General features: G+C 44.2%; 2 protein-coding genes and 1 long non-coding RNA gene across 6 annotated transcripts; all 3 read left to right on the forward strand.

Annotated features, from left to right (window-relative positions):
- Positions 1–3,520: 3,520 nt before the first annotated feature.
- On the forward strand, positions 3,521–13,709 carry si:dkeyp-97a10.3 (mucin-5AC). Of its 3 annotated transcripts, none has more exons than XM_064945473.1 (9): positions 3,521–3,614; positions 3,962–4,018; positions 4,881–5,231; positions 5,972–6,238; positions 8,116–8,403; positions 8,825–8,929; positions 9,094–9,149; positions 9,250–11,166; positions 12,385–13,709. In XM_064945473.1, exons 1-9 carry the CDS (start codon positions 3,575–3,577, stop codon positions 12,409–12,411), a joined length of 3,108 nt encoding a protein of 1,035 aa, XP_064801545.1. In that variant the 5' UTR covers positions 3,521–3,574; the 3' UTR covers positions 12,412–13,709. The 3 variants fall into 3 exon arrangements, with proteins under 3 accessions (XP_064801545.1, XP_064801544.1, XP_064801546.1); XM_064945472.1 differs by having other exon boundaries at positions 3,522–3,614; positions 12,382–13,709; XM_064945474.1 differs by having other exon boundaries at positions 3,579–3,712; positions 12,382–13,709.
- A 551-nt stretch (positions 13,710–14,260) lies between these two features.
- Positions 14,261–16,012, forward strand: LOC135521236 (uncharacterized). Of its 2 annotated transcripts, XR_010452515.1 has the most exons (4): positions 14,261–14,358; positions 14,474–14,540; positions 14,947–15,377; positions 15,639–16,012. It is a non-coding gene; the product is annotated as an uncharacterized LOC135521236 (long non-coding RNA). The 2 variants fall into 2 exon arrangements; XR_010452514.1 differs by having other exon boundaries at positions 14,947–16,012.
- A 4,573-nt stretch (positions 16,013–20,585) lies between these two features.
- LOC135521237 (free fatty acid receptor 2-like) lies at positions 20,586–25,292 on the forward strand. The gene is made up of 2 exons (XM_064947159.1): positions 20,586–20,744; positions 23,095–25,292. The coding sequence occupies exon 2, from the start codon at positions 23,096–23,098 to the stop codon at positions 24,152–24,154; it is 1,059 nt and encodes a 352-aa protein (XP_064803231.1). The 5' UTR covers positions 20,586–20,744; position 23,095; the 3' UTR covers positions 24,155–25,292.
- The last annotated feature ends 277 nt before the right edge of the window (positions 25,293–25,569 follow it).

The raw sequence follows: 25,569 nt of genomic DNA on the forward strand, positions 1-25,569 counted from the left end.
ACCAGTTCTGACACGTCTGCCGCCAACTATGGGAAACGGACAACATTTGGTGTTTGGTGTGTCGCGGGGCACTGATCTCGGTGGCCAGTGAGGCTTGTTGAGGATCGGACAAGGACCTCACTGACGGGACAAATGGTCATGGTCAAGACCTCCACTGATGCCTGTTGTGCAGCATGCTGGTCAACTTGTCTTCCTGCCTTACTCACCGCATTTCTACCACATTCGCCTTACTGTGCCTTTTGGTGGAAGTTCTAGCCATGAGACAGGGGAAACTTGTTAAACTGTCAAACTTTAATTGGCTTGCTTTCAGGCTGTCTCCTGTCACGCTTCGACCAATGGACTACACTATATATACAAACGTATGTGTAAACTCCTTCCAGTGAGTGGATCTGTCTATTGCAGCCACACCCGTTACTGACAGGTGTATAAAATCGAGCACGCAGCCAGGCAATATCATTGGCAGTAGAATGGTCACTGAAGATCTCAGTGACTTTCAATGTGCCACCGTCATAGGATGCCACCTTTCCAACAAGTCAGTTTGTCAAATTTCTGCCCTGGTAGAGCTGCCTCGGTCAACTGTAAGTACTGTTATTGGGAAATGGAAACGTCTAGGAGCAACAGCCGTTCTGCCGTGAAGTGGTAGGCCACAGAAGCTCACAGAACGGGACCGTCAAGTACTGAAGCGTGTAGCGAGTAACAAAAACATCTGTCCTCGGTTGCAACACTCACTAGTTCCAAACTACTTCTAGAAGCAACGTCAGCATAAGAACTGTTTGTCGGGAGCTTCATGAAATGGGCTTCCATGGCCAGAAATGGGAAATGCGTTCTCTGGAGTGTTGAATCATGCTTCGCCATCTGGCTGTCCGACGGAAAAATATGGGTATGGCGAATGCCAGGAAAACGCTACCAGCCCAAATGCATAGTGCCAACTATGTCTAGGGCACAGAGCCCTGAACTCAACCCCATCAAACACCTTTGGAATGCCGACTGCGAGCCAGGCCTAATCGCCCAAAATCAGTGCCTGACCTCAGTAATACTCTTGTGGCTGAAGGGAAGCAAGTCCACGCAGCAATGTTCCAACGTCTAGTGGAAAGCCTTCCCAGAAGAGTGTAGGCTGTTAAAACAGCAAATGGGGGACCAGCTCCATATTAAATGCCCATGATATTGGAATGAGATGTTCAACATCCACATACTTTTGATCATGTAGTGTATGTCCAGGGAGCTGGGCAGGGACTACTGCCACTAACTGAGCAGCTATCTGGGCATTTCACTGGGCTCCTGAGTGGCGCAGCGGTCTAGAGGTGTCACTACAGACCCTGGTTTGATTCCAGGCTGTATCACATCCCACCGTGATTTGGAGTCCCATATGGCAGCGTACAATTGGCCCAGCGTCGCCCGGGTTAGAGTTTGGCCGGGGTAGGCCGTCATTATAATTAAGAATTTGTTCTTAACTGACTTGCCTAGTTTAATACATTTAAAGAAAAAAAAATCATAATTATAATTTCCGTTGGGACTTCTAGCCATGTTGAGCTAAGCCCACTAAGGTTGGCCAGGGTCTGTTGTATATGGTCCGGCATAATATTATTGATACGCTTCACAGAGGAGGCAACATCAAGACCCTACTACGACAGAGGGAGGTCTACATGATCCCGTCTAAAAACACTGCCCCCTAGTGGTCTAAATATTGACGTTTTTATGAACAGTCAGCTAAATGGTACATTTTCTCTTCCACAGTTTATCAGCTTGTTGTTATGATGTTCCCTTTGTCATAGATTTTGGTGTTAGTGCTACAGGTGCCAGCGGGAGGCAAATGTAATAAGTATGGCATTAGTGTTCTTGATTTCAGCAAGCGCACTAACTAACCCATATGCCTATGGCAACCCTATTACTACCATTAGTACCATTACTACTGAAGTCATCAACACTACCCCTACTAGGGATAATAGTAAGCCTACATGCTTTATTCTACACCCACTACAACTTATTTCACAACCATAAATAATGCAAGACGCATACATTTTCTTTAGGAAATTGCATTTTCTAGTTGCCTCAGTCTAGAGGGCTTGATGTCAGGTTAAACAATCTATGGATATGCATGTCACCCAGTGTCCCTGTCCCTCTGTCTCGGTGTCCATGCTTTGGATGTTAGAGATTGTCTCCATTTCTTCAATATCTTCAACACATTTGCCATGGGCTGGGGAGGCATTTTTTGTCGTTTTAAAAGAACATTTTCAGAAATTCAACACATTTTGCTGACTTACGCCATGTTTAATATGATATCTGAGTGAGAGTGACTAGCAAAATCAATGGAGGTCAGGGCCCCTGGGCACGTGCCCTACATGCCCGATCTGTGATTTTCGACATGATTACTAGAAGTTTAGATAACTGGTTTTAGAAAAAAACTAAAATAAGTTCGAGTGGTCTGGACCTCTGTGTCCTATGTAGCTACGGGCCTGAAGTGATCTACTACCAGTAGATTGGTGCAGAAAGGATGCACAGAAACAATAAGTAAGACTTGGCTACTAGGCCCAATCAAGAGCTCCATTCTTTAATTTATTCAGGAAGAATACCGTGTCACTTTGCTGTGTTAAATTCACTGATGCACCTATAAACGTAACAATGCTTTGCGTTACACCCTTGCTTGGTCTTCATTGGGATGCGTACATGTGCATGATCCTTACACTGCCGTCTACTTTCCTCTTCGAGCTCTCACTTACAGTTGTTGTTAATGAATGTATCTTTCTCAAGGAACTACAATGCATGTTGACCATAGGTCAACATTACTGTATAGCCTAGTTCCACCAAGTAACAGAAAAAAACGAAGGGGAAAAAAATGCCCTTTGTACTTTAGTTCACTTTACTGGGAGCTAATTTCTCTGGATGTTTTTAAATAACTAGGATTGATAGAACTTAAGCTTTTTATACAAGGTATGTTTTTATTTGATTTTTTAGTTTTGAGCTTTAATAGTGAAATACATTTTCCACACGGCCTACATTACAAGGCTACAATATGCGTTTGCGAGTTTGATCATTCCCTGTCTCTGCTATAGGGCAGCACTTGCACATTTGTATTTTCACAATCAAATCACCTCAAAAGAAATTCAGCTCCCCACATTTATAAGTGGAGCATGTGTTAAGTATTCAACACAGGTAAAACTTGCTCTTGAATTATACTTTTTTTTTTAGGTTTTGCCACAACTATTCCCACAAGTGTTAACTGAGAAAAGACAGCAGGATATGGTTGTGATTTTGAATGGAAACTAACTGGTGTTGGTTCACTTCAATTGTCATCAGCTACTAATGTTTGTAGCTGGTGTGCCTTAATAAACAAACCCAGTATGGATTGCGTGCTCTCTTGGCCCATAGGCTCACAATGCTGCTTTCAAGTAATTGAGGTGAACGATCCCTTTAAGAGGACAGGTGTGTCTGCAAGACAAGGGTGTATTCACTAGGAACCAAACAGAAGAAAAGGGGTGAAACAGAGATGGACCTATCTGAATTCGTCCCATAAGAAACTCTTGTTTTTATTGCGCAACATTTTCCATTGCAAGAGGTTTTACTAAGGTGTGGCCTAATGAATACACCTGCGGAGACAGGTGAGCGTGGAGAAAACCGTAAGTGAAACCTTTCACGCTTAAACAAACTGGTTTTTGCCAAAAGTCTGCTTATGGCTTTTACAAATGAAACATGAGAGAAGAGAGAAAAGTCTGTCGTAAGTATTGACATTGAAAATCTTTCAAGACATGTTTTGAATTAAGTGAAAGTGAGTTTATTCACAACCTTATGTACTCTGTCAGGTTTAGAATGCTAGCACGCTAAGCTACTAGCATGTCCTATTTGTGTTTTCAGAAGAACACAGCCTGGGTTTCTTTCTTTCTGCATTTTAATTAGTCTTAAACAGACACATTTCATTCGCTTCAATTTAGTTGTGATTTGAGTCTGAGTCAAAAATCCTCCACAGGCTTTCCTGACTATGTGATGAACTTACACCTGCTTCCTGTAGTTCTGTCTTTGGCAGGTAAGGCATCTCTCCTCCCTCAATTTTCTGACAGGGGCTTCATTGTTGACCTAATTGAGTACTCTAACCTAAAGCTGACCTAAAGGGTGTGCCTGTGGAAAGAATGCTGATGTGTGTGTTTTTAAAAATGTGGGAGAGGTTGGAGTAGTAGCTCTACATTTTTGGGAAATTCCAAGGTGACAGAAACAATGACTCCTCCCCAGCTCGGCTGCATTCTTAGTTCTGTGTGTTCTATCGCATAAATGAAAAATAAAGTCACACACTCATCTCTCCTTGTGAATTTATTCAGCCAAAGTTTTGGCTTAACAACCTTTATCAGGGTGTGTGATATTTTACCAAACAATGTCCAAAGGCTTATCAGCTCTTCCATGACGGTTTCCCAAATGGCTCCCTATTCCACCACACAGTGCACTACTTTTGACCAGAGCCCTGTGGGCCTTGATCGGAACCCTATGTAGGGCACTATAAAGGGAACAGGGTGCCATTTGGGACACAGCCTCTGAGTCATACTTTCTCTATCCAGTATCCACCTCTACTTTAAAAGTCTGCTGTTGTTTTACTGCAAATGATCAATGAGGGAACCTCGGTGCAATTCATCACAATTGTTGTCCTTCTCATGCACACCTTGTAAAGTCAATCCACCATGACTGAGCATATTGATTTGATTTAGTATAATTCATCTGCTGAAGACTTTTGGGGCCTTTTATATGCTTACAAAGTGTTTTGATAATTCCCCCAACTATACCCCTCAAACACTCTCATACTAGTGTTATAACTTGTTATAATCACTGTAAGAAATTAAGCAGGTAAATAAGTGATAGTCATTGTATTCCTTTCTTCTCCCCCCTTTCCTACATTCCAGTCATCATATCTGTCACTCTCTCCCAGGACCTGGTCTCAATCCAGTTTAAGTCAGATCCAGTCCTGGTACAGACTGGCACCGATGCGGTCTTCACGGTGGTCATAGCGTCCCAGGTGTTTTCCATCACATGGGGGTACCCAGGTGGGGTGACCCCCCTGGGGCTGTGGGTGGGGGGCAGTGCGGTGCTCAACACTGTGACCCAGTACCAGGGCAGGGTCACCATCACAGCCACCCAGCTCCGTATCAGCAGTGCCCAGCTGGGAGACGCGGGGAACTACACAGTGCAGGTGGACCCCTCGCCCACCACGGGCCTGGCCCAAAACTCAAGGTCCATACAGCTCAGGGTATTCGGTAAGGAGGGAGGAAATGAGGGAGGGAGGAAAGGAAGGAGGTATGTAGTGGGGGAGAGAAAGGAGGAGGATGGGAAGGAGGGAGGAAAGGAAGGAGGGATGTAGTGGGGGAGAGAAAGGAGGAGGATGGGAAGGAGAATTACAGAAGTGAATAGCAGTGGTGGAAAATCGAGCATGAAGTGTAATGTGATTATAGCCACTTGTTTGCCCAGACCTGTTAGTGTTTGTTATTACTGTTATTTTTAGCCACAGATAGCACTTCTATCTTTATATTCTCAGTCCAGGCCGAGCGCTTATTGGCATCTTGAAAGCCACTTTTGCCATCTGCCCCTCTATTTACCATCTGCTCCCATGTCTGGATGTTGCTTCTTCTCCCAGCCCTCCATTATTTTCATTAAACAAAATTAGTTTAGGCAGAAAACACTAAGTGTCCCTCTATTTTTCAGCATATTTTGAAGCTTGAATTGAATCCCCCTCTGTCTGTGGTCACACTGTGAAAGCCCAATAATGGCTCATTCAAAAGCTCTCCCTGTGTGTATCTCCCAATCAGTCTACTACTCCAGTATTCACTAGCCTGGTCCAAGAATAGTTTGTGGCATGATAATGACTATAGGAGGTAACAATTACCATAGGAGTTGGCATGACCATAAGAGTAGTCAATGACCAGAGTTATCAAGACAACACGAACCGATTTGGGACCAGTCTATAATCTCCCTTGCTTATCTTCTCTCCCCACCCTAGATGCAGTGGATGGCGTGACTATGTTTGTGCCATCAGTGGCTCTGGAGGGGGGCAATGTGTCTGTGCGCTGTACCTGGACCAAGGGGACAGAGACCAGTGTGATGTGGGGTAAAGGGGGCTCTGTTCTCACCTCGAACTCCAGGGTCACTATCAAAGGGGGCGACCTGGTGATCAACCCAGCCAGGAGGGAAGATGCCGGGGTCTACTCCTGCACCGTCGCTAACCTTGTCAGCGCTCAGACCGCCTCAAAGACCCTCACAGTTTACTGTGAGTCATTGCAGGCCCAGCTGCTAATGCTAATAACATAAGCCACACAGTGAGCAGGGCCAGCGAACAGGGTCAGATTCCAGACTTGGCATGCAAGGGTAATCCAGGGGTGATTAGATGGCATATGAACACTTGATAAGTCATGGCAAAATGTGTAGGATTGTAATTAAGCGTAAATTAGCTTTAAAACTGCAACATTTTCTCTCAGCCTCATAATGGCAAAGTGTAGAATAGCATGAGATTAGCTATATAACTGCACAATTTTCTCTAAACCTCATCCCACTGCTGGATTGCCTCTGAAGCTAAGAAGGGTCGGTCCTGGTCAGTCCCTGGATTGGAGATCAGATGTGGCTGGAAGTGGTGTTGGAGTGCCAGTAGGAGGCACTCTTTCCTCTGGTAAAAATAAATATACCGAACAAAAATTTAAAAGCAACCTGCAACAATTTCAACAGTTTTACTGATTAACAGTTCATATAAGGAAATCAGTCAATTGATATTAATTCATTAGGCCCTAATCTATGGTTTTCACATGACTGGGCACGGGTGCAGCCATGTGTGGGCCTGAGAGGGCATAGGCCTACCCACTGGAGAGTCAGGCCCAGCCAATCAGAATTCATTTTTCCCCACAAAAGGTCATTATTACAGACAGACATTCTCAGTTTCATCAGCTGTCTGGGTGGCTGGTGTCAGACCATCCCACAGGTGAAGTAGCCGGATGTGGAGGTCCTGGGCTGCCGTGGTTACACGTGGTCTGCGGTTGTGTGGCCAGTTGAACGTACTGCCAAATTCCCTAAAATGACGTTGGAAGCGGCTTATGGTAGAGAAATGAACCTCAAATTCTCTGGCAACAGCTCTGGTGGACATTCCTGCAGTCTGCATGCCAATCGCATGCTCCCTCAAAACTTGAGACATCTATGGAATTGTGTTGTGTGACAAAACTGCATATTTTACAGTGGCCTTTTATTGTCTCCAGCAGAAAGTGTACCTGTGTAACGATCAGCTTCTTGATATTCCACACCTGTTGGGTGAATGGATTATTTTGGCAAAGGAGACGTGTTCACAAACAGGGATGTAACCAATTTGTGCTCAACATTTTAGAGAAATATGTTTTTTTTGTGCAAATGGGAAATGTACTTTTATTTCAGCTAAATGAAACACGGGACCAACATTTTACATGTTGCGTTTACATTTTTGTTCAGTATAATAATAGCTCAATGCCCCGGGGTAGTGATTGGGGACATTGCCCTGTGTAGCGTGCCGTCTTTTGGATGGGACGTTAAACGGGTGTCCTGACTCTCTGTGGTCACAGAGTAGCATGAGATTAGCTATAAGACTGCACAATTTTGTCTCTGCCCCATGGCAAAAAGTGTAGAATCGCAGGGAAAACTGTGGCCCCAGATGCAGTGGTCCGTCTCTGACTGTGAGTAACTATCTAGTGTCCAGGGTTCTGTTAATTAGGGCACTTTTGAGAAGTCAGAGTAGTCTTTCCTTGTTTTAGTCTGTTTTCTTCTGTTTGGTGCCTAATGTTCATGACCCAGCAGTCAAAACATGCTAATAATATGAGCTAGTTGTTCAACTACATTACACCAAGTAATGTCATCACCATTTAGCCACATAAGTGCATTACTAAATAGGCTACAGGGCTAATTGTCATTAGCAATAATAGCACTAGTCATAAAGCCTCGCGAGCCGCCTGATCCCGCATGAGCTTCCGGTATCATGCAACTCACGAATCTACTAGTCATACCCAACCCCCGTAATATTGTCCCCATTCATTTTGAGGTGAAACTTTACTGTGATAGTCTGTGAGCCACATGCTTTGTCTTTGAGTCTGTCTGTTGATGTTCCTCCTCCCCCCTCCTCCCCTCCACCTCCAGATGGTCCCGACACCCCCGTGCTGAGCAATGATTCTCCGGTAGACTGTGTGGGAGGAGCGGATGCAGTACTAGGCCAGACGATCCGTCTCACCTGCGTGTCCGACTCCCTGCCCCCTGCCACATTCTCCTGGCAATACAACAATGAACCCGTGGCGTCTGGACAACCAGACAGTGGCGTGTTCAGCCTCCAGACCTTCTCCACCAACCAGAGCGGTCAATACAAGTGCGTGGCTAGCAACGCCATCACGGGCATCACGTCGGAGCAGGCGACGGGCCTGGCTATCGTGGGTGAGTTATGCGGGACGAACACTGGCCTTGACCACTGCCGTGACTCATTCTGGTGACTGTTTCGATTTGGACGGCGCAGCGGCATCCATCTTTGAGTGAAGAGAGGGGAACATTTTGGCACAGCCTAGCTCATCAGCGAAAGATTGATTCATCCAAATGCTCTCGCAATGGGAATCAAACTCTTTTTCTATGACTTTCAGCTGTCTTCACTGATCTTCCCTTTATTTCCACCACTCGTTCTCTCTCACCTCTCTTCCCCTGCCATCACTTCATCATTCTCTTTCTGAAACCTCGTCTATTTGTCTGTCTGGGCTCCGTGTCCGTGACACATTATCATTATTAATTTCTGTCTCCACCTCCCTCCCACTCTTTCTGTTCCCCCCACCCACCCACCTTGCTTCCCTGTTTCCCTCTGTCTCAGGCACATGCCTCAGTGCAGGGGCAGTGGCTGGCATAGTGATTGGCTGTGTGGTCGCTCTGATCTTAATCATCATGGCCATCGTACTCCTGGTGCGCTGGAGGAGAGGTGAGTGAGAGTCTGTCTGTCTGTCTGTCTGTCTGTCTGTCTGTCTGTCTGTCTGTCTGTCTGTCTGTCTGTCTAAACATTCACGTTGACCTGTGTATACGATGCTCATGTAAACATATGTTTCTATGTTTGAATACTGTATGTGACAATGTTGCTTATCGCAGTTGACCGAAGACCGGAGGCCACAGGACAAAAGGGACACCCAGACCTCATGCTTACAGTAAGACACTCATCTTTTCCCCAAAATATTATCATTCTGAAAGCACTTTATTTAATCAGTTAACCCATTTCTTTCTTGCTCTTCTCTTTCTCCTTTTCAGCCTCCAGAGCCCCCTTCACCTGGTACCCGGACTTTAGGTGGCCAGCACTCTGTCCCACCCGATGGCCACGAAAACACACACACACCGCCACGCGACACTAACACACTTCAACACAATGGCCCTGCCAACAGCAATGGGTTCCCACACAATGCCCAACATCAGAATGCCAATTCATTTCCACGAAATGCCACCACGCAGGACCACAACACTTTCACACGCACTGCTGCACCTCAGAATGCCAACACACTCGACACCCTCCCACAGATGACTCAAAACCACCCGAACAATCCAAACATTCTCATACAAGCGGGTTCTACTCAGGTCGGTGTTAACCTTAACACACTGCCACACAACCAGCAAAATAGCAACGCACAGCTACCCACGGTTCACGTCAGTCTCAATTCCTATCCAACTAATGGTCAACATCCCAACCAACAGTCACAGCAACAATTTACAAGCCCACAGGACAGTACAATGCAGTGGAGTGCCATCAATGTAGCCAACAGTGCTAGAGCTCCTCAAGTTCAAAATAACAACCCACAAACGGTCACACAGACTGGACAGTCATACTCCAATCCCAGGATGCAACTTGGCTTGTCATATCCTGGTGGTCCTTCACAGGTTGACCACAGTAACTTAGACACTGGTCCTCAAGTCTCTACTGGTCCTGTTCCTACTGGTTACACACACGGTGGTCGAAGTCACACTCTCCGGCGAAACGCCAACACACAGGCCTGCCAGAGGGACCAGGCTACTGATACCCAGCCTAGACACTCCGACCCAGCAGCGGCCAGTTCTGTGCCACGGGATGCCAGTCATGCCATACCAAGTGCCAGCTCACACCACCAACAAATGCCTTGGGACCGTCTGAGGGGCACCCCGGCGTACCCCAACAACTCCCCCAGAAGGGTACAGGCTTCCCCCGACAGCAGCACCTCCGATAGCACAGAGTCGCCGTCCCAGGCTAGACGATTTCAACCACACACCCGAAGGAGTGGGCCAGGAGCACAGACCCAGAGCCCCCCACAGAGCCGATCTACACCCAGGAAGGCTGCACCGACGGCGGACAGACAGGCCCAGAACCTCCCCCACACTCATGGGACGAACAATCAGCCTGGGGCTCCAAGCCACACACAGTCGCATATCAGTTCCCATGTACGCGATACACCAAGGCAGAGAGCCCGGCAGGATGTCAGAGCTCAGTCCCAGATCACAGCTCAGACCGCTTCTCAAAGCCAGACTGGCCCCAGGCAACAAAATGCCTCACATAGCCACCACAACCCCCAGCCGCAACAACAGGGACTAATAACCAACATGCCCCGAGGCACCACACTCAACACTCAAGCTCTAACAAATCCAAATCACATCCCACAGACACAAATCGGGATTCAGTATGGTAGGGGAAACACACATGTGATACCGCAGCCCACACAAGACCAGAGACAGACAGCAACACAAGGTTGGGGTGCAATATCACAGCCTGTTACACAGAACCCCAGTAGCCTCACTCAGACGGCCCTGGAGATGCACACACTGACGACCCCTAACCCTTTTCACAACCGTAACCACCAGACACAGGCCGCCCTGCTCAACACCCAAGCTCGAGGCCCTAACCCTGGGCGCAAGCGGCCCCCCACGCCCCCTCCCGTGATCCCTCTGGCTCAGTTTCAGACTATTCCCAGAGAACGCACCCAGCACCAGTCTCCAAACCGGGGCCCCGATGGCCCTCTCAGGCCCCCAGTCAACATACACACCACACAGAGACACCCCAACGCTCACCCGCCCCACAGACATCCCGACGCTACCACGCTGGCTAACCTGCACTCAGGAAATGGCCACCACGTGCACGCTGAAAACACACACAGGCACGGCCAAGGTACTCAACATGCCCACAGGAACACTGCCCACCCACGCCAGGTAAGTAAGCACCAAAGTAGTGTTTGATATCAGAGCCAACCGTTCCCATATGTTTGATATATGTTGATTAGCCATTTCATGTTTCATTAATCGCCACACGGCTCTCTGTCTCATTATGTCATTCTCTGTGTACTTAGTTTCTTAGGTTTCCCCACCTCTCATTCTCAGTTAGTCCGCATCCCAAATAGAACCCTATTAACTATTTATTTAACTATGTAAGTCAGTTAAGATCAACTTGTTATCTACAGTGACGGCCTACCGGGGAACAGTGGCAGTTTAGTTCAGGGTCAGAATGACACATTTTGACTGTGTCAGCTCGGGGATTCGATCCAGCAACCTTTACGGTTACTGGCCCAACGCTCTAACTACTAGGCTACCTGCCGCCCCTATAATATGTCTAGAATATGGGTGTCACGGGTAGAGTTGCAAAACTACCGGTAATTTACTCAAGTTTACTCAAATCTGTGGTAACTTTGGTTATTTATACATGAATAACTTTAAAAAGATGTATTCATATATAGTATTTATTTTTGCCCATGAGTTTCTAGTGAATAGACCACATGGTACAAGAGAAAATGGCCTAATTCATGAGAAAAGCACCTAATCAACTATGGCATTATTTAAAATTAACTCTGCAACTCTTCCAACTATTGACTTTTTTTCACCAGTTTGGCGCCAACACATTAACAACAAGAAAGAATTGACACGGTCAAATAAATATATAAAGGATATTTCATAACAGTGGTATTCACTAAGTCAATAAGTTGATGGTTTATATTTAGGATAACGTTTTACAGCTTTGTAATTTATTTATTAATCTTATTGGATTATTTGAAATATTTGACACGTGATGAGGCCACGCAGAGGGCCAGAGAAAATTAGACACCTGTGAAAATGTGAAGTACCCAAAAGAGCCTCTAGATGTCTTGTGATAAATTACATAACATCGTTGAAACTTCAAAAGCTTCCAGCTATATACCCTCCCTTTGAAACCCGAGTCACAGGGAAGCATACCAAGCAGCTTTTATAGCGGGGCCTGCACTTTCTGTTGAGCGACTGGTATCTTTCTGCTGGAGTAATGACAAGAGTATTTGGCAGGGATACAGCCAGGGTAGTTTAGCTGGGTGTTTGTCTGTCTCTAACGTACCAGTGTGTCAGTGGCTATGTTGAACACGACTTGTATATAATTAAGGTCTTGTTCTTTCTCTCCGACAGCAGACCCACCAAGGGAGGCCGAGACACTGAGTGATGCCAACGGACACACACACACACACCAGCAACTGACAAGAGGAGAAACACAAGCATGGATGACTATGGGAGCCCTACTTAAAGCAATGGAGACCAAGCAAAAACACACGTGCACACACACACACACACACACACACACACACACACACACACACACACACACACACACACACACACACACACTCACATCACACACACTTCCCGCAGACGACTCCTCCTGCCTGTCAAGTGTATGTTATCTGTTGATTTTCAACAGTACCGACAATGAGTCACTGGAAAACACACCCTGATGTGTCCTTTCTGAAGCACCATACAACCAAATAGTAGGAATGAGAAAAAGGCCTTATTGATGGCGAGAATCTCCAGGTCGTGTGTACGTGGCCTCTCCCATTCAGCGTGTTCAGAGAGAGAATGAGGCACTGCCACAACAACGAGGACTTGTTTCCATTCGTGTCTGTGTGTGTGTTGCTCCTTGTGACTAGAATAAACAGTAACAAAGACAGGAAAAGAGACCCCTTGCTGGACGGATTCCAATTGATTGAATGGACTTGGCCCCTGGGAACTACTGTGTGGAAATTCTGAAGGAAATAAAAACCCCTCTGCGACTTGCTTTATTTAATATTTCCATGGATGTATTTATGTGGTGACTTTCTGTTTACAGATGCTTCTCTTGACACCACTCAATTAAGGGGATTCGCTTCGGCGCCTGGGCTTCGGAAGCAATGCGCAACTAACTATGAAGGAGACCCCACAAATGGATGGGCCGCTTATTAATTAAGCGCTTTTATGCGGCTTAAATGACTCGGAAAATAATAGCGGCCATGCGTGGAGGAGGTCAGCACAAAGAAGCTGCTGAGCTGCAACATTTTCCCCGACTCAGCAAAGCAAAACAATTTGCTCTGGGACTACAATGTACTTTTGTGTGGGGGATTGGCACATTACAAGTGATCTCTTTTGGAAGGAATCTTAGTTTTCTTTAGAACAAAATGTGCATTTCATGTTTTTGGTTTTCTGTTACGTGGTGAATATGTTGGCACTGCCATTGCGATATGTGTCTTTGTGACTCAGGGAGGCTGTTTTATATTAAAATACATGTTCCATGAGAATACAGAATAGAGGGGCCACCAGTTGGGGAACCCTGGGCTAGGGGTTGTTTCTAGATTGGAAGCCCACTCTCTTCCCCATCCAGTTCCTTTACTTGACTTGAGGTTTTTAAAGATTAGGGGTCTCCATTGAACATGCTTTTCATGACCAGTATGTTTTATTGATGATAATAAATAGTTTTGATTGCCCCACGTGGTGTCTTGTCAATGTCGATCATTGGGAGGAGTTCATTTACAGGAAAATACTGTATGTCAGTGTATTATATGACATTCATTTTGATATAATGTTACCTACTGGTATAATCTTAACTGCCTACTGGTATAATCTTAACTGCCTACTGGTATAATCTTAACTGCCTACTGGTATAATCTTAACTGCCTACTGGTATAATCTTAACTGCCTACTGGTATAATCTTAATTGATTTTGAGATCATCTTGGCCTCCAGGCATTCTGATCATCTTCAGCTGTATTCCAAATATTCCCAGAATATTGTATTTACTAAACAGTTTTTAAATTGAAGAATCTGCGCTGTAAAATTACCAGCACCAGAGTTGCCAGGCTAATACTGTAATTTTGCTCCACAGCAGAGATTTTCCTTACTGTGAAACCTATTACTGTATTCCTGCTGTAAATTTGGGCACATGATTCCACGGCAGAATCTATTGGATGAGTCATGGTTGATAGAGGGAATAAGCCTACTGAATCTCAAGCCGTATCTTAGAGCAATAACAATGAGGAAGATCTCTGTTGATCTCTGCATTCGGGACTAAGAACAGGAGAAAGTCCTTTAGAGAAACGAGTTGACCTTTTGAACCCTGTTTTGTATGTGCTGACACTCGGTGAGTAAGACACGTTGAATTTAATAAAATACTGTTATTCTTTTGCCGAGTATGCAGACTACCTTAGGGAGTTGTTGATTTTCCACATTAGTGAAATGTATGTCTGTTTCCTCAGCTTGTTATGGAGGAATTAGGAGTTCCTGGCTTGCTGCTCGATCAGTCCCTCAGCACAGCTCCCACTTGTGAGTACATCAAATACAGCCCTGATCCACAACTGCTAAGGTAGAAGGACTTTGTACTGTTGAGGAATGGTAGAAATCATATTATAGTTATCCTCCGAAGCTAAATGACTGTCTGTTATTCCAAAATGATAGGAATATGTCACGTAGGAAGACTCCATTACAGACTGTACATGCTGATACTGCTCCTTTCCAGGATGCAATTTGCATGTACATTGAACGTGGTTGTTTTCCTCTCCTTCCATGATTTACTGTTTTTGCTGCAGCAAATTGTAATTGTTTATGCTTCACATTAGGGCAATAAATTAGTGTACGAAACAAGGCAACAGGAATGGATGTGTAAAATCAGCATTTTTGTTGTGATTGAATTACTTACTGTGTGTGTGTGTGTCTCGTCTTTATCACACAGTGGCTCCACCCAGCCTTCCTGACCCAGACGTGCCAGTGCTGCTCATCGTGTGTGTAACCCTTGCTGTGGTTTTGGTGGTGGTTTTTCTGGGGATCTACTATGGCTTCCAACGCCACAGGTAGTATCAACCCTAGAGGGTGTCTCACACACAGGACAGTCAATGGACCTATTCAAATACCCTTCAAATGTATTCGTACTTCTTTCCAAGAGGAAATCACTGATCTGACACATTGATTGAAGCAATGGGGAACGCATGTTTTCACGTATCCACTCTTGTACTGATCAGTGATTACCACAGTGAAGGGAGGAAAGAAAGCATCCATTTTAGAGGTATTCACTCACTGCACAGATATAACCTACATGGTTGTAAGTCTCCTCTTTGTTTCCATCAGTGCTCAGAAAAACACCACTGACACCACCAGAAGAAATGGGTACATTTAAAAAAAAAATGTTTTTAACCTTTATTTAACTAGGCAAGTCAGTTAAGAACAAATTCTTATTTTCAATGATGGCCTAGGAACAGTGGGTTAACTCCCTGTTCAGGGGCAGAATGACGGATTTGTACCTTGTCAGCTCGGGGATTTGAACTTGCAACCAACTTACTAGTCCAATGCTCCATGAGGATGAATCCCGAAGTAAGACTTAAATCCTTCTATTTCAATTCAATTTTTAACGCATGTCTCTCTTTGCAGGGACTGGCTGGAACATCGACGTGTTTGTCTGCACAAGATGTGCATCTGCATGCAAATGTATTGGCTGAAGCCTAGTAGTAACGTAGGTTGTATTCCAAATGGTATCATATTCCCTATTTTGTGAGAGAAATTTGACCAGAGCCCTATGGGTCCTGGTCAAAATGAGTGTACTATAAAGGGAATAGGGTGCCATTTGGAACACAACCCTAATTTCAACAATGTCTGGAGTTGAGTATCACATCAGTCTGTCTGCAATAAACATTTTGAGCAGCAAAATCAGACAGGAGTTTTTATGTATTGTGACTCCACTAGGGGGAGCCAAACGTGCAAGAGAGACTTCAGGGGCCTCATCGATTAGAACCATTTCCTTTGCCTCTAAGGTCTTTTCCATTAGATAGGATTTTACAACACTGCTTGTTCAATACCACAAAATTAAAACAATAGACTTGAGCCATAGGCAAGGAAAACTGGCTGCAATTCAATAAATATACTGAACACAGATAAAACTGTGGTGAATAGCAACAAGGAAACCCACAGTCATGTTTAGCTCGTCTAAAAATGATCACAGTCAGTTATTGATTTAAACCACAACAGAGAAAACAGAAACCCTAGAGAATGCATGCAAGGCCTATTTGCTCGCTACAGAAAACGTCAACATCCTACAACTGCCACTTGTTCTTGCGTTGATGCACAGAGGGTTATTTTTATAAGGCCAGACATACTGTAGCAGAAGAGCATCCACTGAAATACGAACATGAGTGGTCAACAAATCAAATATAAATCAGGTCAACAAACACAAAATAGGCTTGTGTTTTCAATCGTTGCTTTCCTGCTGGATTTTCGTTTATTTGTAAAAACAATTTATTTATATATAAAAAAAAAAATTGCGAACCATTTGTGACCATACTGTACCACCAGCATAGAAATAGAGTTCTGGTTGAGTTTTTTTGTTGTTCTGGTCATCAGGTCTTATCTTAAAGTGGCCATCAGCAACCGAAACAATAATAAAGCGTTCTCCCCACCTGTTCTGGCAAAAAGCTGCAGGACAGGGCTGGAGAAATGTAACCACTCTCATGTTCAGAGACAGAGCAATGGATGCAAGACTGATCATCCCCAACGTTTTTTTAATTTTAATTTTATTTTACCAGGCAAGTCAGTTAAGAACAAATTCTTATTTTCAATGACGGCCAAGGAACAGTGGGTTAACTGCCTGTTCAGGGGCAGAATGTCAGATTTGTACCTTGTCAGCTCGGGGGTTTGAACTTGCAACCTTCCGGTTACTAGCCCAACGCTCTAACCACTAAGCTACCCTGCCGACGTAAAATGATAGTTATAACCATGTTTTTGATGCTATATAGTTTTGTTTACATTTACTTTGTTTGCAAACATTGGAGTAAAACAAACTTATATTTGTTGGCTCTGATGGTACGAGAGTTGAACTAAACTCACAAGGTATTTATATTCTTCAACCATCAATGGGTACTTACAGTATCATTAACTTATACATCCAAAAATGTATGAAGCAACTGCAGATTGCCCCTTTAAAGGAAATAGATTTATATGTGTTCTATTTATGTATTACCATTGTGCATTTATTTATTACCAGGGAGAGGTTGGGCAGAGGCCTATCAGCTGTTATGAGGCCATAAGAACAAACACATCTTAAACGATAAGCAGCTGAGCTAATGTGTGATCTCCCCCATCCATTGTCCTGCTACTGTAACATCCTGTTGGCTCAGAAGTGCTTTACCCGTATAAATAAAACATGTGTTTCTATGGCTCTTCCACAGTAAGTCCTTGAGAGGCATGAAAAGGAATTCAACCATTGTTCAACCATCTTGTCTTAGAGTTGACGGTAAATGCGCCTTCATTTGTCAAGGGCCTCGAAACAGCAGAATGACAATTGTGAAAATGACAATGTCAAGAATTGAGACATAACATATATTCAGACTCATACTTAAATATCTTAGAATATATCTTAGAATTGTTGCTGCTGAGGATAACACATTAACCTGAGGTCTCTTGAGGGCGACAGAGTCATCACAACTGCAATCTTTTCATATCGCAGGAGGGTCACAGAGACAGACCCAAGAGTCACATTGTATACCCAGGTCTGGCGAGAGAACACCGCGTGGCATTCGATGCGTGAATCAGCCGCTGTCGACAGTTGACCGCGGTGCAGTGCCGAGCATGAGACGTCAGCCAGTCAGACCGTACCGTTTTGATAAACAGCTCTTGACTTGCTCGCGCCGCACACGAACCACGCTGAGGTTTCCGGGTAATTATGGGGAGAGACTAAGAACAAACCATTCTAATTATCAAATGGCTTCATCTATCAGCTCGCCCGACACACACACACACACACACACACACACACACACACACACACACACACACACACACTGTAAGCACAAATGTCAGAGAGGCGCTCGTCATGACAGTCCCTGATTAAACACCTTCCGAGATGGCAGCTTTTCATCTGACACCCATCATTACCATGGGGGCCCAGCGTTCCCCCGATACCCCAACCCCCCCAATCTTACCTTTATCAGTACCACCAGGGTGCTCTAAATGCCCTGCTAGATAGAGGACCTCTGTCACTGCTGTGAAATGCTGTGTCATTATGTCAAAAGTATGACACATGTATTAAACCTGGCTTTTCACTATACAATCTATACAATTAGTGTTAGATTGGAGCCTCGATCGGTGGCACACACATAAACATAGGCTGTATTCCAAATGGCACCATTTTCCCTATGTAGTGCACTACTTTTTAACCAGGGACCATAACCCGCTTGTCAAAAGTAGTGCACTAACTACAGAGCTGTGAAAAAGTATCTTGATTTTCTCAATTTTCACATATTTTGATACTGAACGTTATTAGATCTTCAACCAAAACCTAATGTTAGATAAAGGGCTCCTTCTATATATGAAGGCAAGTCGTCCAGGTCCTGAGGCAGCAAAACATCCCCAAACCATCACACTACCACAACAATGCTTGACCGTTGGTATGAGGTTCATACTGTGGAATGCAGTGTTTTTTTGCTAGACATAATGGGACCCTTCTCATCCAAAAGGTTTACTTAAGTTTGCCAAGATGCACCTGGAAGCAGCTGGGCGATCATCAAGACTATTGGAAGAATGTTCTATGGACAGATGAGTCAAAAGCTTTTTTGGATGACATGGGTCCCTCATACCAACAGTCAAGCATGGCGGTGGTAGTGTGATGGTTTGGGGATGCTTTGCTGCCTCGGGACCTGGAGGACTTGCCTTTTTCACGGCACTGTGTATGTACTGCAGGGAGTAGGGTGCTATTTGGGACTTACTTAGTATAGTTGGATGTAAACAAATAGTTCCTCACTGGCGCTGGACTATGAATCCCTCTTATCTTGGCTCTATGTTAATCTGTGTAATACGAGACTTGCTTTTCAACAGAAGTGTATGCGTGTGCCTGTTCGTGTGTTTGTGTGTGTGTGTGCGTGTGTACGAGAGTGAATCCATGTACATGTGTATGCGCATATGTCTGTTTAATACGTGCTTGTGTGTGTGTGTACCCGTGTGTGCATGTGTGTGTTGTATGTGAAAGACAGACCGGACACACAGCACATGTTCATCAACCAGAGGTTCCTTACTAAGAAGGAAATGTATTAATTGAATATTTATGAATTTATTTATGAAGTTAATCTAAGCAGCAGATCAACAGAGTTAGTGATACTCAATAGCAGAGATTGACTGGTTTGGCCATATTGTTCTGGCAAAAGCCATATGGGCTCGTCCATCTTTAGCCCAGCGGGCCCGTCTAATTGTTCTAGTTGTTTTGGGCCGTTATTTGGCTAATAAGGGGGCCATCAAGGAAATTAATTGGCCTTATCATTTTTTTTTGGTTGATATGGTTGTCTTGGTTCCATGGAAAATGGTGACCAAGCATGTTGCAGTAGATGTACCAAGAAATTAAGTGTTGAAACAGTTTCCTTTTGAATGAATTTTGACCCACTTGTCCATCGTACCTCAAATCTGATGCAAGTACAACCATTCAAGGCACGTATAGACAATTGTGTGGTTGCTTTGCTCTATAAATGGGAACTAACGTCTTGCCAGTTGTAACCGCAACTCAAGTTTCTCATGAACAGTTTGTTTTTGGTTTATAGTAATGGTCTAGTTACTAGGGATGATGCATTGTAATTGACCGTATCCACTCACTATTCAGTCATTAATTTCATCATACAGTTTGAGTCTACACATGAACTCCTTGCTCGAGCACCAAGCAGAAATGTCATTTAATTCCACACAGCAGGATTTCCCCCAAATTAGACTCAACTACCTCACATGTTCAGTTGGCATTGTACTCAACATCGTAATCAAATAGCACATCGTTTTAGCCATGTTTGAATTTTTATGCTGAAGAGTCAAAAAAGTCTGTAAAAACCTTGCAAAAACGACAGCGTAATAAACTCAATGGCATGAGTTGTGATTTCACATGGTTTGTGTGAGTTCTTGTGTGAAAACAATCAGATAGGCTATGTTGACATGAACTTGAGGGGACAGTAAATCAGAGAGTTTGATATTTCCCAAATGTAATTAACATTCTCCACATGCTGAGTGATCCATGTAAAAGGTTGGGTGAGAGGATTGTATTTTTTAGGTTATTAAAGTATTTAACAATAGATGGTATTCAGCTATTTATCCATAATGCTAATACTAAACCCAATTTAAAACCTTACTGAGACTACACACCTAACACATAATCCATAACCCGAGCCTCAGCTGCCAGGCCTCACATCTTAACTCTAACCCTAAACATAAACCCGAACTGTAATCTGAGTAAGCTGTTGCATATCAACAGAGTTGCAGTTGAGTTTTTTTGAAAGTTTGAGCATTTACAGAAAGATCATCTGTTATGGAGAGTCGCCCCCCCCCCCCCCAAAAAAAGAGGAACATGTCCATTTTCTTTCCTGTTTAGCACGAACTGAGGTATGTGACATCAAGTACGTTAAATAGAGACTTTACCATTAACAGCACAGGTTATTTGGAGCCAAGCTTACTCACCATTTGACCATTTGACCAGGAGACGTGCCTGTGTGTGTTTGTGTGTGTTTGCTGACTGAGGTATGTACAGTGGAACTCTTTTGATATCTCACTTCTTGTGCTATTATCAGGAGCTTTTATGTAAATGTTGGCAAAGTAGACAGACAATGCTTTTATATAACAAAATACCTGCAAGCCTTTTTAAATGTATTAGATCTAAGGTAAATATGAAATACCATGTAACTGGAATATAAATAAATACATTTCAGTAATGAGATGGTATAGGTATGTTCCGTGTTTGTACTACACTCTGTCTAAATTGGCACGGTTACTGAGTTTTTTTTTGTCCTTTGGGAATGAGTGTGTGATGTTCCAGTCTGATGGCTGCTATCCAAATGGGCGTCTCTGTCTGGCCAATCACCCTCCGTAAAATGTTGTCATTTGAGCAACATCTCTATTGCTGTACAGTAGTACCCCTGTAATGATGGGCTGTGTTTAAAGTGTTGGGTTCTGTCAAGGTGAGCATTGTTTATCATCACTGATCAGGTGAAACTCTCTCTGTTCCAACCCTGCAACACACCTTATTCAACTAATCAAGGTCTTGATGAGTAGCTGATTTGTTAAATAAGGAGAAAAGCTTGTGGACACAGTAGTTCTCCCCCAAACCAGGGTTGGTGACCACTGCACGACCAAATCTCGCTCTGTACACTACACCGCGTGCCGTGTTACATTTCTTATCCTATCTCATGAAAGAAATCAGCTGTCAAATGAACGAGAAACCTCAAACCTCGTGGAACCTCAAACATTTACATTTACATGTACAGCCACATGTCCAGTGCGTGGTGGTTTCTCATAACGAGCTACCTCCCAGACCAAAACGCATCCGCTAGACTGCAGTTTTATCAGTCACACCTGGACAACTTCCCGGGCAACACCAGATAAACTAAGAAAAGCCGGCTACCTTCTTCCTTCCAGGTGTATGTTGTCGTTTATTGTCATTTAGATACCATATACCCTTCTGGAGAACTTGGGCTTCTATAAACAATTGAAGTTCACATGACCCAGTTTTTAATAACTACAACCTTTCCTCCAAGGGTGCGTTTTAGCACAAATTGATTACAAAAATAGTAAGTGTTGAATCAGTGTTGGGAAAGATAATGAGAAGTAGATGACCGTGTTGATGGTCTGTTAACCAGTATTGCCCAAGGTCGGTTAGACAAATAGGAGCCAGTTCTCACAAGTCCTTGTTTCCCTTGGTTACATTCTTCCCCATGTAATCGACATTGACATAATATTACCAAATTGACATGCACTTGTCATCAAATTGTTGAACTGGAGTGAGCAGGAAAGTATGGAACAGCAGAAAACATATTTAGCTTCTTCTGAGTTCATATTCTGTTCACAATTTTAACATTGTCAGTGCAGAGGTCAACCTTGATAACACTGCTAGCCCCAAAATATGACTATCATTTCAACAGATACTTTGTGGAAGTGTCATTGGGAACCAAATAACCCCTTACTCTGTAGAAATTAAAGTCACTCTTCTTCTACCATCCTCATGGCTTACCAGCCACTGAACACTTGTGTCATGATGGGAGTATTATGTTGTTAGTTTGCTCCACCATGAATAGAAGGAAGCTTAGGGGTTCATGCGTGCGCTGGGTATTAACACTGGGATTAGCCGAGAGGCATCTGGGATACTCAAGGCTGTGAAGTACAAACAGACCGCTCCCTTTATTGTTGTGATGGATACCTCGTTTGCCACAATTAATGGCTTCACTCCAATGCACTGTGCCTACGGAGACGAGGTCTTGCTAGTTTGGAAAGGGGGCAGAGTTTGCTAACAAGTCACCTGCTTGAGGAACATAATGACATTGACGTTTGCTCTGTATACCCCCATTTGTCTTCTGTAGACAGTCCAACCATTTATTGTTTATTTAACCTTTATTTTACTAGGCAAGCCAGTTAAAGGCCAGTTACTAGGCAAGCCAGCCAACAAATTATTATTTACAATAACGGCCTACACCGGTCAAACCGGGGCGACGCTGGGCCAATTGTGCGCTGCCCTATGGGACTCCCAATCATGGCTGGTTGTGATACAGCCTGGATTCGAACCAGGGTGTCTGTAGTGATGCCTCAAGCACTGAGATGCAGTGCATTAGACCGCTGACTTGCCAAAGACAACAACAGACTCAAAGAAACTCTTGTTACACAGAATGACATGGCTTTGTTAACCAATTGCATCACACCCCTTGTATCCATCCTTCCTGTGAATTTCTGTTAACAAACTAGTGACAGTGACTCAGTTTCTCTTGAATTGCTTCACACCCTTATTGACTAACTATGCATATCCTGAATTGACCCCAAATTGAGTACCTGCATTAGCTAACGCAAACATCACCTCATTGTCTGTTTCCTTCCTCTTTTGCAGAATGCTGTCTGGGAATGAATCCGGGGATAGACACAGCCACAGCAGCCTGGTGCTGGCGGTCTACATCATCACCTTCCTGATTGGCCTCCCTGCCAATGGTGTGGCCTTCTACACCTTTGGAAAGAAGGTGAGGCAGAAAGCCATGCCCATCGACATCCTGCTCCTCAACCTGACCGTCTCGGACCTCCTCTTTCTGTTCATCCTGCCCTTCAAGATGAAAGAGGCGGCGGACGACAATGTATGGAACATGCCCGTCGTCCTGTGTCCATTGACCAGCCTCGTCTTCTACGCCACCATCTACAACAGCACCTTCTTTCTGACTGCCATCAGCGTTGAACGCTACCTGGGGGTGGCCTTTCCCATCAAGTACAAACTCATAAGACGGTCTTTGTACACCACGGTGGCTAGCGTCGCCTTCTGGGTGATCTCCATGGCGCACGTCAGTATCGTCTACATCATTCAATATTTAGTCGATTCCAATGCCACCCAGGAAGGGAACATGTGTTACACGAATTTCACCCAGTTGCAGCTGCGGGTCCTGATACCTGTCCGCCTGGAGCTCTTCCTGGTTCTATTCTGTGTACCTTTCTTCATCTGCTGCTTCTGCTACATCAACTTCATCCGAATCCTCTCTCAGCTGCCCAGCATCAACCCCAAGAAACGTCTGCGGGCCATCGGTCTGTCTCTGGCCACCCTGCTGGTGTTCATTGTCTGCTTCGCGCCCTACAACCTGTCACACTTAGTGGGCTTTGTTAACTGGGAAAGTCCCAATTGGCGGATGGCCGCACTCTTGTCCAGTACCATCAACGCCAGCCTGGACCCCATCATCTTCTACTTCTCCTCGTCGGCCCTCAGGATTAACTTCCACCTCTTCCTGAAGAACCTGTTGGAGAGGGTGCAGGGGTTGTACTTCTGCAGTAAGGCTCTCTACTGCCCTGTGTTGTTCTGCACCAGAACTCAGAAGGACAGCACACCAAGCTCCAATGACAACATGTGTCAAACTCATTCCACAGAGGGCCAAGGTTCTGCAGGTTTTGGCTCCACCGGTGTACTTGATTGATGAATTATGGTCACTAATTGTTAAAGAACTCCCCTCACCCGGTTGTCTAGGCCTTAAACAAAAACTTTCAGATTCTACCTCCTCCATGGAATGAGTTTAACACCCCTGTTATAGTGTGTAGTCAAAGCCACATGCTTCACTTGCTACATGCTTGCTACATAAGTTAGCTAAATACCAGCCTGTGCAATGTGTTTATTGTACTTAGGTTCTTATGAAAAAGACTGAGGACTATGCTATCTGTCTTTATAAGTAGCCTATACATGAATCAGTTGTGGTCAAATGACTGTTATTCATATTCCATTCACCCAGCTCAATGTAACATCGATAGGTTTAGGTTACTAAATGATACTGAAATTGTACCTATACCCATCATGAGGTTGCTACAACCTAGCCTATGAAGGAAAGTTTACAACCTAGGTGCATAGGTTGAGAGAATTGCCACACATTCATTGCCGCCTTGCACACTCTTGCCTGCATCTAGCGGACCTATGTCGGGTGTAATCATTGGTCCAACAGTTGCAAATTAGTGTCTATCGGACAAATTCAGGTATGTTTATCCCCTTTTCATCCCATTTGCTTCCGTTTAAGAAATTTTTTTCAATAGAATCAGCAGAATGAATACACCCCTGATTACACACAAACAGTTCACTTTCATAGCAGCCATATATAAAGAAAGCCTGATCATTTTGATCGGTGTACATATAATTCCTTCTCGCAACTATCTATGCTCTCTCCACCTCTCACCTTTTCCCTTCGCTTGTGGACTTCAGTGCACAACACATCAGCTGTCTGTGACCAGGCTAAAAACCCTTTCCAAAACCAAACCTTCATATCATGACTGCTAACCGCTACACACAGCCTACATCATTGTCAACATAGCTACTAGAACTAACGCGTTAGTAAACCCTCTACAATCATGCAGTACAGTGTACTGTCAGGAAGCACTTTAACAGTTACAACGTGGGCAGTGGCAATAAATTAATAAAACCAAAAGCTTACAAGGACTTAGAAGGATATGTAGTATGCATTTGTATGTGTGTATTTATGATAATTTGAAGGTTTTATATTATTTATGTTTCCCTTTATTTTCTATGACTTTGTTTGTAGTGATGGCATTAAAATCTAATTTTGCATCATACTTCTGGATTTTAATTGATGCCCCCTCTGAAAATGTTTTACTTAATGGGATACGCAAACTTGCGTAATACACTCTGATTGTCCCAATCCGTGTCTAATGTAGCTGTTGGTATTTGTGATTTCTTAATACCACTGAAGGGTTCTTCCAGTCAGTCATCAAAACAATGTAAAACAGAAGATGAGTATCAGGGCTATCATACATTTATTTAATGTGAGCTCCAAAGGTATTGGGACTGTCACACATTTTTGGTTGTTCTGAATGAATCTTGAATAATGAT

This window comes from Oncorhynchus masou, chromosome 29 (assembly GCF_036934945.1).
Source record: "Oncorhynchus masou masou isolate Uvic2021 chromosome 29, UVic_Omas_1.1, whole genome shotgun sequence".
Lineage (NCBI taxonomy): Eukaryota > Metazoa > Chordata > Actinopteri > Salmoniformes > Salmonidae > Oncorhynchus > Oncorhynchus masou.

Coding starts and splice junctions, on each gene's coding strand:
- si:dkeyp-97a10.3 (XM_064945472.1), top strand. CDS start 3,575: ATGAATACACCTGCGGAGACAGGTGAGCGTGGAGAAAACC. Junction 8,404..8,824: donor GACGGGCCTGGCTATCGTGG/GTGAGTTATGCG, acceptor CCTCTGTCTCAG/GCACATGCCTCAGTGCAGGG. Junction 11,167..12,381: donor ACACTGCCCACCCACGCCAG/GTAAGTAAGCAC, acceptor TCTCTCCGACAG/CAGACCCACCAAGGGAGGCC.
- LOC135521237 (XM_064947159.1), top strand. CDS start 23,096: ATGCTGTCTGGGAATGAATCCGGGGATAGACACAGCCACAGCAGCCTG.